The sequence below is a fragment of the Heteronotia binoei genome, chromosome 16 (assembly GCF_032191835.1).
Source record: "Heteronotia binoei isolate CCM8104 ecotype False Entrance Well chromosome 16, APGP_CSIRO_Hbin_v1, whole genome shotgun sequence".
Taxonomy (NCBI): Eukaryota; Metazoa; Chordata; class Lepidosauria; order Squamata; family Gekkonidae; genus Heteronotia; species Heteronotia binoei.
This window is the reverse complement of record NC_083238.1, coordinates 55528714-55542110: the sequence shown is the minus strand read 5'-3', so window position 1 is coordinate 55542110 and position 13397 is coordinate 55528714. Positions and strand designations below refer to the sequence as shown.

Sequence of the window (13397 nt, the reverse complement as noted above, 5' to 3'; positions counted from 1 at the left end):
CAGTGAGCAGAGCTGCATATAGCTGGCAGGCAGTGGTTTCCAATGTATTTCTCTTTTAGCTGTACTGACATACTCAAATAGGGAGATTGGCTGTTTATTTCATTACGTATACTAAACTCATCTTCCACTATATTTTAATGTATTTTTCTTCTAATAGCAAAGTGTTAAAAGGTAAATTAGTTGGATGGGAAAAACTTCTGAGAAAGAAATGCTCTCAATTTGGCCCAGGCTTATAACAATAGAGTGATTAACAGACATTCTCACATTTTGACATGTTACTGCTTTATTGGTTTCCCATGCTCATGTTACTCAGATCAAAGGTTTGCTCAATTTGTTAATTTTACTATGCTGCTAATTTTACTATTCTGTCACTGGATCTTAAATCTGTACCATTTTGCATTCTAAACCACTGCCTACCAGCCATATGTAGCTCTACGCACTCTGCCTGATTCCTCGTCTCATGAAGTGTGCTTAAAGCACACGAAAGCTTATGTTCTGAATAAAACTTGGTTAGTCTTAAAGGTGCCACTTGACTCCTGCTTTGTTCTACTGCTTCAGACCAACACGGCTGACTACTTTTGCCTTGGAAATCGCCCCAGGAATTCTGCGTCTCCCCCCTCACTAGCCTCTTGCCAAACCCTGCTTTTATGGTTCTCTTATCTCACAAGGGGCCTTAACGTGTAGTGAGAAAATAACTGCCTCCAGGAAAAAGGAGCCTATGTTTTGTGCGTATGCAAAAACAATTTGCTCTTTTTTAAAACCGATAATGGGACCAGCATCCTTTGCCACTTATCTTTTATTTTTTCTTCAACGGAGCTGCAATTCTATTCTCAATCTGGATTGTTTTGTTCCTCATCAAATATCGCCGGGTAGCATTTTTCTCCTGTGCTTCTCGAACCGATTACAATTTTGTAATTTACAAAAAGATTAGGCCACCGAAACACGTTTATTCAAATCCTTATCTATTTCATTTACTGATCCCTCAAATATTTGCCTTCCTATCTAACTGTAATAGAAAATTACCCATCCTTGCATTTTCTTTTCTGCTTGCTGTATAATAGAGAACGGGCTTTTTATACCTACGGCTTCGTCCGAAAATAGATTTCCTGTATCTCCCAAATATCCCCCCCTCCTCCAGTTCATTAACTAAGAGTGTTAAGAGTTTGGTGTAGTGGTGAAGTGTGCGGACTCTTATCTGGGAGAACCAGGTTTGATTCCCCACTCCTCCCGTTGCAGCTGCTGGAATGGCCCTGGGTCAGCCATAGCTTTCGTAGGAGTTGTCCTTGAAATGGCAGCTGCTGTGAGAGCCCTCTCAGCCCCACCCACCTCACAGGACGTCTGTTGTGGGGGGAGAAGATATAGGAGATTGTAAGCCTCTCTGAGTCTCTGATTCAGAGAGAAGGGCGGGGTATAAATCTGCAATTCTTCTTCTTCTTCTAAAGGCTGTCTTTAATTATAACAAGGCGTGCCAGCAGTTCAAGGTTAAGTACACTTTTAATATTCTTAATTGGAAAAGTGTATCTGCTGGTGGCATAGGGATGCCAAGTCCACCGTGGCCTCCGGAAGTGACGTCATCGTACCTATTGCACCATAGAGTGTCCCCCCAAAAAAATTGCTAGAGCGTCCAGGAAAACCATAGAGTTTCCCCAGAAACACCTAGAGCAGCCGGTGCGCAGCATCGCCGGCGCAATGGCATCACTTTCAGGTTACATCATTGTGCCGATGATGTTGGGGGAGGTTCGCCCCGCTGGCCCAAAGCAGGCTGGCAGGTTGGGAACCTCCATGTTGGGAGAACCACCCCCCCCCCTTGTCTCGGGGGCTTGGCTGCTCTACGGTGGCATAAGAATTTACTGAGGAAGAGAATGACTGGATACATAGCTGTAATTGTACAGTCTTCCGGTTATGCGCATAATACTTTTCAGGCCGCAAAAATAACCTTCGAGTCCTTTCCGCTGTCAACTTTCTCATCACCACCCATCAAAACTCACAGGGTCTGGTTCCAAAGTCAGGTCAGGCTTTTCCTGTTTCCAGCTCTGGTCTTAGAGATACCCGGTTAATCAAATTGCTACCACCAGGGCTTTTTTTGTATCAGGAACACCTTTGCATATTAGGCCACACTCTTCTGATGCAGCCAATCCTCCAAGAGCTTCCAGGGCTCTTAGCACAGGGCCTGCTGTAAGCTCCAGGAGGATTGGCTACATCAGTGGGGTGGAGCCTAATATGCAAAGGAGTTCCTGGTAAAAAAAAAAAAGCCCTGGCTACCACATCTGGGTTAGGTCCTAGATTTCTTTCTTTCTTTCTTTCTTTCTTTCTTTCTTTCTTTCTTTCTTTCTTTCTTTCTTTCTTTCTTTCTTTCTTTCTTTCTTTCTTTCTTTCTTTCTTTCTCTCTCTCTCTCTCTCTCTCTCTCTCTCTTTCTGTCTCTCTCTCTCTCTCCTTTTCTCTCTCTCTCTCTCTCTCTGTTTTTTTTTTTGTAGCAGGAACTCCTTTGACATGAGGCCACACACCCCTGTTGTAGCCAATCCTCCAAGAGCTTACAATAGGCCCTGTAAGAAGAGCCCTGGAAGCTCTTGGAGGATTGGCTACATCAGAGGTGTGTGGCCTAATATGCAAAGGAGCTCTTGGAGGATTGGCTATCAGGGTGTGTGCCCTAATATGCAAAGGAGTTCTTGGAGGATTGGCTACATCGGGGGAGGTGTGCCCTAATGTGCAAAGCAGCTCTTGGAGGATTGGCTACATCGGGGGGGGTGTGCCCTAATATGCAAAGGAGCTCTTGGAGGATTGGCTACATCAGGGGGTGTGCCCTAATATGCAAAGGAGTTTTTGCTCCAAAAAAAAGCCCTGGTGTCTTTCATTCTGGTATGAAAACCCCTACTGGGTAAGAGCTCAAGTTGCCCATCCCCAGTTGAGCAAAGCAAGAAAAACGCCGCGCACCAAATGTTGCAGTATAAGCGCACAAGCACTCTAAATGTTGCCAGGTGTGAAAATCTGCTGTCTCCTTATCTTTCTGTTGAGAGACGCAGATAGCCCGGCCGTTCCTCTTGGAAGAGGAATTCCACAGGTGTAGTAGCAGCAACACGAGTCCTCGGTTCAAGTTCATGTTTCCTTAAAGGACATTTAAGAATTACAGTGATAAAGTGTTTGAGTAAAAGAGTGATTTGCACTTATATTGCAACATTTGGTCACCGGCGTTTTTCTTGCTTTGCCTAAACTCCACTCCGCAAGTTTCCTTATTGATCTAATCCCCAGTTGGGGGCAGGGGATCCCTTGGTTTGGAAGCCCTCCCCCCACTTCAGGGTTAGCAGAAAGCAGGGGGGAAGGGGTTAAGTGTCCACTGGGCACTCCGTTATACTCTATAGAGACAGGTCCCCATAGGTATAATAGAGAATTAATCCATGGTTATCTGGGGCTTTGGAGGGGCTGGTTTTTTTTTTAGGTAGGGGCACCAGATTTTCCGCATAGCATCTTGTGCCTCTCCTCAAAAAACCTCTCCAAGTTTCGACAAAGATTCAACCAGGGGGTCCAATTCTATGAGACCCTAAAGAAGGTGCCCCCATTCACCATTATTTCCAACAGAAGGAAAGTATTTAAAAGGAGCTCGGTCCTTTTGGGGGTGGAGCCAGGAGACATTGGGGGTGGAGGCAGGAGCAAGGGTGTGACAAGCATCATTGAACTCCAAAGGGAGTTCTGGCCGTCACATTGAAAGGGACCGCACCCCTTTTAAATGCCTTCCCTCCATTGGAAATAATGAAAGATCGGGGCACCTTCTTTTGGGGGCTTCTAGAATTGGACCCCCTGGTGCAACCCTTTTGAAACTTGGAGGGTATTTTGGGGGAGAGCTATGGGATGCTCAACATAAAAAAACACACAAAGATTATGGCATCCAGCCCCATCACACCATGGCAAGTAGAAGGGGAAGACATGGAAGTAGTGACAGACTTCACATTTCGGGGATCCAAGATTACTGCAGATGGTGATTGAAGCCATTAAATTAAAAGACGTTTGCTCCTTGGGAGGACAGCTGTGGGCAGTATAATAAAAGTAGGGACATCACCCTGCCAACAAAAGTCCGTATAGTCAAAGCGATGGTATTCCCAGTAGCAATGTATGGCTGTGAGAGTTGGACCATAAGGAAGGCCGAGCGCAGAAGAATAGATGCTTTTGAGCTGTGGTGCTGGAGAAGAATCTTGAGAGTCCCTTGGACTGCAAGAAGATCCAATCAGTCAGTTCCTGATGTAACAAACACGAATTTGAGCAGACTTCGGAGGATGGAGGAAGACAGGAGGGCCTGGCGTGTCTTGGTCCAGGGGGTCTCAAAGAGTCGGACTCGACTGTGCGACTGAAGAACAACATTCATTCTCAACTGCATTAGCAATTGCATTTCACTTCCATCTCAATTGTGCATGCAATACAAAGGCATAAACACAAGAGGGCAGTGAGCGAGCGGATAAAAGAAAAGCATATTTCAAAAGCAAAGCCTTTCCCACTGAAATCTAAACTCAAATCTTTGGCTAAAATCTTTGCCTTTTCACTACCAAGAAGCCAGCAGGGTATCTCGATCAAAGCGTTGGACTGGATCCTAGAGAGACCCGGGTTCAAATTCCTGGTTAACCATGAAGCTCCCTGGTTGACTTTCGCAGCCTGTCTCCATCTCATATTGGGCCGTTGCAAAGCTAAAACAACAGAGAGAAGAACTCAGCACGTTGCCGTGATATCTTTGGAAGAAGGGCAGGACAAAACATGAGAAAGAGAGAGAGAATTAGTTTTATATTTGTTTGTTTGGGGTATAAGCAGGCCTTGAATTCAGCAGGAGCTCACCGGAGCACAGCTCCTGAACCTTCCTGAAGGTTCCCTCTCTTCCTCCCCACCTCCCTTGTCCATTGAATAGCAGGTGCAGCTGCATAACAATCCCTGGATTAGGAGAGCGGGCAGGCAGCCAGCCACCAGGGGCTTTGCCACACACTCCAGCACCCTTTATTAACCTCTGAAGAAGCCCACGCCACTCTTTCTCCACTTCTTGTGTGATTTTTGGCAGCAGATGGCTTGCTGGCCTTTTGACTGGGGGGCAGGGGTGGCCAAGGTTAGGCCTGCTTGGGCTGGCTGGATCTCTGGCTGGTTAGTACTAGGACAGGTGGTTTTCCTATTGTCCGCCTCTGCGTAGCAACCCTGGACTTAGGGCTGCAAATCCCCCGGTCCGGGCGGGGGTCCTCCCGCACAAGACATTCCCACCTCGCTGGCCCACACTGTCCCTCACAGAAGGATGCTTCTAACAGCACCTCTAAGGAAGAAAAGCATTCCTGAGTTTCTCAGTGGGAACTGAGCAAAGTTAAAGGGATTCTGACCCACTGGAGGCAAAACCAGGAAAAAGAAGAAGAAGAAGAAGAGATTGGATTTATATCCCGCCCTCCACTCCGAAGAGTCTCAGAGCGGCTCACAATCTCCTTTCCCTTCCACTCCCACAACAGACACCCTGTGAGGTAGATGAAGATATTGGATTTATATCCCGCCCTCCACTCCGAAGAGTCTCAGAGCAGCTCACAATCTCCTTTCCCTTCCTCTCCCACAACAGACACCCTGTGAGGTAGATGAAGATATTGGATTTATAAAAAAAAAAGAAGAAGAAGAAGAAGAAGAAAAAGAAGAAGAAGAAGAAGAGATTGGATTTATATCCCGCCCTCCACTCCGAAGAGTCTCAGAGCGGCTCACAATCTCCTTTCCCTTCCTCTCCCACAACAGACACCCTGTGAGGTAGATGAAGATATTGGATTTATATCCCGCCCTCCACTCCGAAGAGTCTCAGAGCGGCTCACAATCTCCTTTCCCTTCCTCTCCCACAACAGACACCCTGTGAGGTAGATGAAGATATTGGATTTATATCCCGCCCTCCACTCCGAAGTGTCTCAGAGCAGCTCACAATCTCCTTTCCCTTCCTCCCACACAACAGACACCCTGTGAGGTAGATGAAGATACTGGATTTATATCCCGCCCTCCACTCCGAAGAGTCTCAGAGCGGCTCACAATCTCCTTTCCCTTCCTCTCCCACAACAGACACCCTGTGAGGTAGATGAAGATATTGGATTTATATCCCGCCCTCCACTCCGAAGAGTCTCAGAGCGGCTCACAATCTCCTTTCCCTTCCTCTCCCACAACAGACACCCTGTGAGGTAGATGAAGATATTGGATTTATATCCCGCCCTCCACTCCGAAGAGTCTCAGAGTGGCTCACAATCTCCTTTCCCTTCCTCTCCCACAACAGACACCCTGTGAGGTATATGAAGATATTGGATTTATATCCCGCCCTCCACTCCGAAGAGTCTCAGAGCGGCTCACAATCTCCTTTCCCTTCCTCTCCCACAACAGACACCCTGTGAGGTAGATGAAGATATTGGATTTATAAAAAAAAAGAAGAAGAAGAAGAAGAGATTGGATTTATATCCCGCCCTCCACTCCGAAGAGTCTCAGGGCGGCTCACAATCTCCTTTCCCTTCCTCTCCCACAACAGACACCCTGTGAGGTAGATGAAGATATTGGATTTATATCCCGCCCTCCACTCCGAAGAGTCTCAGAGCGGCTCACAATCTCCTTTCCCTTCCTCTCCCACAACAGACACCCTGTGAGGTAGATGAAGATATTGGATTTATATCCCGCCCTCCACTCCGAAGAGTCTCAGAGCGGCTCACAATCTCCTTTCCCTTCCTCTCCCACAACAGACACCCTGTGAGGTAGATGAAGATATTGGATTTATATCCCGCCCTCCACTCCGAAGAGTCTCAGAGCGGCTCACAATCTCCTTTCCCTTCCTCTCCCACAACAGACACCCTGTGAGGTAGATGAAGATATTGGATTTATATCCCGCCCTCCACTCCGAAGAGTCTCAGAGCGGCTCACAATCTCCTTTCCCTTCCTCTCCCACAACAGACACCCTGTGAGGTAGATGAAGATATTGGATTTATATCCCGCCCTCCACTCCGAAGAGTCTCAGAGCGGCTCACAATCTCCTTTCCCTTCCTCTCCCACAACAGACACCCTGTGAGGTAGATGAAGATATTGGATTTATAAAAAAAAAGAAGAAGAAGAAGAAGAAGAGATTGGATTTATATCCCGCCCTCCACTCCGAAGAGTCTCAGGGCGGCTCACAATCTCCTTTCCCTTCCTCTCCCACAACAGACACCCTGTGAGGTAGATGAAGATATTGGATTTATATCCCGCCCTCCACTCCGAAGAGTCTCAGAGCGGCTCACAATCTCCTTTCCCTTCCTCTCCCACAACAGACACCCTGTGAGGTAGATGAAGATATTGGATTTATAAAAAAGAAGAAGAAGAAGAAGAAGAAGAAGAAGAAGAAAAAAGAAGAAGAAGAAGAAGAAGAAGAAGAAGAAGAAGAAGAAGAAGAAGAAGAAGAGGAGATTGGATTTATATCCCGCCCTCCACTCCGAAGAGTCTCAGAGCGGCTCACAATCTCCTTTCCCTTCCTCCCCCACAACAGGCACCCTGTGAGGTAGATGAAGATATTGGATTTATATCCTGCCCTCCACTCCGAAGAGTCTCAGAGCAGCTCACAATCTCCTTTCCCTTCCTCCCCCACAACAAGACACCCTGTGAGGTGGGTGGGGCTCAGAGGGCTCTCACAGCAGCTGCCCTTTCAAGGACAACCTCTGCCAGAGCTATGGCTGACCCAAGGCCATGCTAGCAGGTTCAAGTGGAGGAGTGGGGAATCAAACCCGGTTCTCCCAGATAACCACTACACCAAACTGGCTCCAAAGGGTTCCGCTCGCCGTTCTTAGCTAACCCCTCTGCATTTGCCTACGCTGAAAAGCATCTCTCTCCCAGAGTTCGTCCAAAGTGGCTATGATTCACAGGAAGCGCCTGGAATTAATCAGCTACCCTCAAAAGGCAAGCGCTTCCTATGGTTGGCCAAATACTCGATTTTTCCCCTCATACTAAAATAAGAATATTTGTTGTGGCATCCCTCAGCTCTGAGCTGGACTCTTTTCCCTCACTTTGTATCTTGGAGTTGGACTCTTTCTTCCTCCGCTCTTTCTCCTCAGCTTTGGTTTTAATTATCAGCTGGAGCGACTGTAACCTCCCGTTTCTTCCACGTCTCCTCTTGGCCTCAGAAGCCAGAGGGATGCCTCTGCAGCAAGAGACGTTTCTGGCTCAATCACTTCAAGAGAAACGCTACGATTCTGTGGGTCTGGCCCCAGGAAAGGGGTTGAGACACGGAGCAGGGCACAATAAATCCTTCTCTGTTCTCATTCCTACACAGATAACTTCTGTATTAAGTCCTTCTGCTTCCTTGGAAATTGCCAACTGTGAGATGCTGGGATACAGGCGACCAAAAAGCAATGCATGAGGTTGAAGAGGAAAAAGACAGTAGATTTGTACCCCACCCTTCTCTCTGAATCAGTCTCAGAGCAGCTTACAATCTCCTTTACCTTCCTCCCCCATACGCAGACAGATGGAAATCTTCATCTGTAGCCATATAGGAGAAAGTAATTTGAAGATCCAGTCAGTCAGTCCTAAAGGAAATCAACCCAGACTGTTCCCTGGAAGTTCAGATGCTGAAACTGAAGCTCCAATCTTTTGGTCACCCAATGAGAAGGGAGCACTCCCTGGAGAAGACCCTGATGCTGGGAAAGACTGAAGGCAAAAGGAGAAGGGGACGGCAAAAGAGGAGATGGCTGGACAGCGTTACTGATGTAACAAGCACAAATTTGAGCAGACTTTGGAGGATGGTGGAAGACAGGAGGGCCTGGCGTGACTTGGTCCAGGGGGTTGCAAAGAGTCGGACTCGACTGTGCGGCTGAACAACAACAACAAATTTGTGGTGGGAGTAACGTTTTATTATGACTGCATAAATTAGTTTGCTCTGAGGCCTTCCTTCCTGAGCTAAGACAAAAATGTGTGAGCCAGAAGCTAAAAAATTGTGAGCTAGCTCACGCTAACTCAGTTTAGAGGGAACACAGCTTGGGATTCGTACATGTCCTAAGAAGAAGATGAAGATATTGGATTTATATCCCGCTCTCCACTCCGAAGAGTCTCAGAGCGGCTCACAATCTCCTTTACCTTCCTCCCCCACAACAGACACCCTGTGAGGTGGTTGGGGCTGGAGAGGGCTCTCACAGCAGCTGCCCTTTCAAGGACAACCTCTCCCAGAGCCATGGCTGACCCAAGGCCATGCTAGCAGGTGCAAGTGGAGGAGTGGGGAATCCAACCTGGTTCTCCCAGATAAGAGTCCGCACACTTAACAGTACACCAAACTGGCTCTCCTAAAGACAGAGGAAATGAAGAGAGTCCAGATGTCCCTGGCAACTGGATGAGGGAGTGACCCATGACACCCCTGGGACATCACAATGCCTGGCTGATCTGTATCATGCTCCTCCCCTTAGGCGCTTAGTGAGGAAAATGGGGGGGTGAAGATCAACACCTACCACACAAGATGGGTTAAAGCCGCCCACCCTAGCTCTAAAATCCAGGCCCCGGTGATTCCCTTCCGAGCTCTCGGAGGCAGCCTGCACCATGTCGAAGACTTCCGGAGGGGACAGGTGGCTCAGCGAGCTCGGCTACAAGTTGGGCCAGACGCTGGGAGAGGGGAGCTACTCCAAGGTGAAGGTGGCCACTTCAGCCAAGTACAAAGGACCTCTGGCCATCAAGGTGGTGGACCGACGCCGGGCGCCCCCCGACTTTGTGCACAAGTTCCTCCCCCGGGAGCTCTCCATCTTGCGGGCCATCCGCCACCCCAACATCGTGCGCGTCTTTGAGTTCATCGAGGTGTGCAATGGGAAACTGTACATCGTGATGGAAGCTGCTTCCACCGACCTGCTCCAACTGGTACAACAGCTGGGGTCGCTGCCCTGCAGCCCGGAAGCCCGGGACATCTTTTCCCAGGTCGTGGGAGCCGTACGCTACTTGCACGACCGCGATCTGGTGCACCGCGACCTCAAGTGCGAGAATGTGCTGCTGTCCGCAGATACCCGCAGGGCAAAGCTGACCGACTTTGGCTTTGGCAGGGAATCGCACGGGTATACAGATCTGAGCACCACCTACTGTGGATCTGCCGCCTACGCGTCCCCCGAGGTACTCCTGGGCTTGCCCTATGACCCCAAGAAGTACGACATTTGGAGCTTGGGGGTCGTGCTGTACGTGATGGTGACCGGCTGCATGCCCTTTGATGACACGCACATCCACAGCATGCCTCGCTGCCAAAAGAAGGGAGTCTTCTACCCAGAGGGTATTCCCCCCTTGTCCGACCCCTGCAAAGCTTTGATCGCCCAGTTGCTGCAGTTCAATCCCGCTTCCCGACCAGCGGTGGGTCAAGTGGCCAAAAACAGCTGGCTGAAAAGCGGACATGTCAGCAAAGACGCCTCTCCCAGGTAGACCAGCGCTGAGATCAACTTGCGCAGCTCCAGCCTTGACCTGACGGGAAAAGGAAGGACGCTTAAATCAGTATTGACCAAGCGGAGCAGACAGAAGCCAGGGAAAAAGAGGAGAGAGGCCATTTTGTGGTGTTCAGAGAAATGATATTAATTGGGTGCTACAGGAGAGAGAGAGAGCCTTGGACAGAACAATAGGAAGCCTCGAATAGGAAGCTCCATCCAAAGGTTTCCACGTCTCGGTATATCAGCAGTTGTACGAGTAAGCAGGGGCCACTAAAAATTGACCAAAGAATACACAGAACATCGAACTACCCAAAGCTGAGCACGAGTGGACAGCAGCGTAGGCCGTGGCAGCAGAAACAGGCCGTGGCCCTCATCGAAAGACTTCGACTTGGTCGTAGAACCCCCCGCTTGCTGACGGGCAGGTGAGGCAGTGAGACGTTACCGCTGCAAAGTGTTGTCTGAAGTCTAATAGAAATAAACCCTGACGCTCCCATTTGTGGCGACCTCTCTGTGCTTCTCATCTTTTCCCGAACCTTGTCCTCATCTCTTGTCTCGCTTCCCAAGCTCAAGTTTGTAATGAGACGCGCACCCAGGAGTGCTTTTATTTTAAACAGGGTCGGCCCTGCTACTAGGCAAACTAGGCAATTGCCTAGGGCAGGGGTGTCAAACATGCAGTTCAGGGGCCGAATCAGGCCCCCAGAGGGCTCCTATCAGGCTGTCATCTGCTTCCTTCCTTCTTTAAAGTTAATGTGATTTTAAACTCTGTATAATTTTGTGAAATGTTAGCCGCCCTGAGCCCGCCTCAGCGGGGAGGTCGAGATATAAATAAAATTTTATTATTATTATTATCCACCTCTCTTGCTTCCTTCTGCATCTCAGCTTGCGTTGCAAGGCTTGCTCAATCCCACAGGAGCTACAGAGCAAAGCCTCTATTTTATCCATTTGCTGAGGCTCCTCCCTTGAGGGGAAGAAGGTGGGGAGGCAGAGCCAGGCTCTCTCAGTTGCACAGCAGAGCTATTGAGCCAAGCCTCTCTTCTTTCTATTGGCTGAGGTTCCTCCCCCTCCTGGTCCCCTGGGGAAGGAAGGAAAGAGCCATCTTTAAGACCAGTGAGTGCTAATGTTTTAAGCATGTTTAAAGTTTTAAAAAATATATATTTGTGTTTGTCTGTGTTCTTTATAAAATTTATATCTCTGCTACCTCATCTTAAATAGGTACGCACATGGCCCGGCCCGACATGGCCTCATTTATGTTAGATCCGGCCCTCATAACAAATGAGTTCGACACCGCTGGCCAAGGGCGTCGGCCTTCTGGGGGGGGTGCCGAATTGGCCCCCCATGTGACTTGGTGATGTTATCAGTGCGGGGGGAGAGGGGGCAGAAATTAGCCTTGCCTAGCGTGCCAGACAGTCTAGGGCAGGGGCGTCAAACTCATTTGTTACGAGGGCTGGATCTGACATAAATGTGACCTTGCTGGGCTGGGCCATGTCAGGCCAGGCCGTGTGTGTACCTATTTAAGATTAGGTAGCAGAGAGATAAACTTTATAAAGGACACAGACAAACACAATTAATTTTTTTTAAAAAACCCTTAAAAACATGCTTAAAAGTTAGCACTAGATCTTAAAGGAGCTTTCTTTGTATCTCTCCCATGGGAGCTAGGGAATAGGCAAAGGAGCTCTGGCTCTTCCCTTCCTTCCTCAGGACAGAGAAAGGGAGGAGCCACAGCCAGTAGAAGGAAGAGAGACTTGGCTCAGTAGCTCTGCTGTGCGATTGGGAGAGCCTGGAAAAACAAACTCTTCCTCCTTCCCTTCCTCCCCAAGGGAGGAGCCTCAGCCAATGGAGAAAATAGAAGCTTTGCTCTGTAGCTCCTGTGCGATTGAGCAAGCCTGGCAAAGCAAGCTGAGATGCAGAAGGAAGCTAGAGAGAGGGAGAAGGAAGCAGACAAGAGCCAGTTGCTTGGGGGCCTGATAGGAGCCCTCTGGGGGCCTGATTCAGCCCCTGGGTCACGTTTGACACCCATGGTGTAGGGCCGCTCCTGATTTTAAAAGGAGTCATCTAGATTTGTTGGGCCTTGAGCTGGATGGGCCCAGGCTAGCCAATCTTGTCAGATCCTGGAAGCTAAGCAGGGCTGGCTCTGGTTAATACTTGGATGGGAGACCACCAAGGAAGTCCAGGGATGCTACGCAAAGGCAGGCAATGGCAAGCCACCATTGTTTGTCTCTCCCCTGACCTGGATGACCCACCATCTACTCAGCTCAGCATCTACCTTCAAATGCTTCTCGAATCGTAATAAAACCTTACTCCCATCGGACTTTTTCAATTACTTTCTCCTATGTGGCCTTATATGTTTTGGTTCTTTCCCACCCTCCTTTTTTTGTGAGAGGGAAAATATTAGAAATCTTAGAGTTCAGCAAAATTTTCACTGGGGGGTAGGGGGGGAGTGTTGAACAATGAAGCCCAGAAGCAAACTTTTTTTTGAGGCGGGGCCGGTTAAGAAAGAAAGCACAGTAAAATCTACAGCAGGGGCATCAAATGCATTTGTTATGAGGGCTGGATCTGACATAAATGAGACTTTGTTGGAATAAAACCTTACTCCCATCGGACTTTTTCAATTACTTTCTCCTATGTGACCTTGTATGTTTTGGTTCTTTCCCACCCACCCCTTTTTTGTGAGAGGGAAAATATTATAAATCTTAGAGTTCAGCAAAATTTTCACTGGGGGGGGGGGGGAGTGTTGAACAACGAAGCCCAGAAGCAAACTTTTTTTTGAGGCGGGGCGGGTTAAGAAAGAAAGCACAGTAAAATCTACAGCAGGGGCATCAAACGCATTTGTTATGAGGGCCGGATCTGACATAAATGAGACTTTGTTGGAATAAAACCTTACTCCCATCGGACTTTTTCAATTACTTTCTCCTATGTGGCCTTATATGTTTTGGTTCTTTCCCACCCATCCCTTTTTTGTGAGAGGGAAAATATTAGAAATCTTAGAGTTCAGCAAAATTTTTACTGGGGGGGTTGGGGGG

General features: G+C 48.4%; 1 protein-coding gene across 1 annotated transcript in view; it reads left to right on the top strand.

Annotated features, from left to right (window-relative positions):
• The window catches only part of LOC132585258 (ribosomal protein S6 kinase 2 alpha-like), a 36978-nt gene extending 26565 nt beyond the window's left edge, over positions 1-10413 (top strand). The window contains exons 2-3 of the mRNA XM_060257061.1: positions 8047-8186; positions 9497-10413. Coding sequence (XP_060113044.1) covers positions 8047-8186; positions 9497-10375 — 1019 coding nt within the window. The 3' untranslated portion in view covers positions 10376-10413. The remainder of the gene's footprint in view (positions 1-8046; positions 8187-9496) is intronic.
• Positions 10414-13397: the final 2984 nt, after the last annotated feature.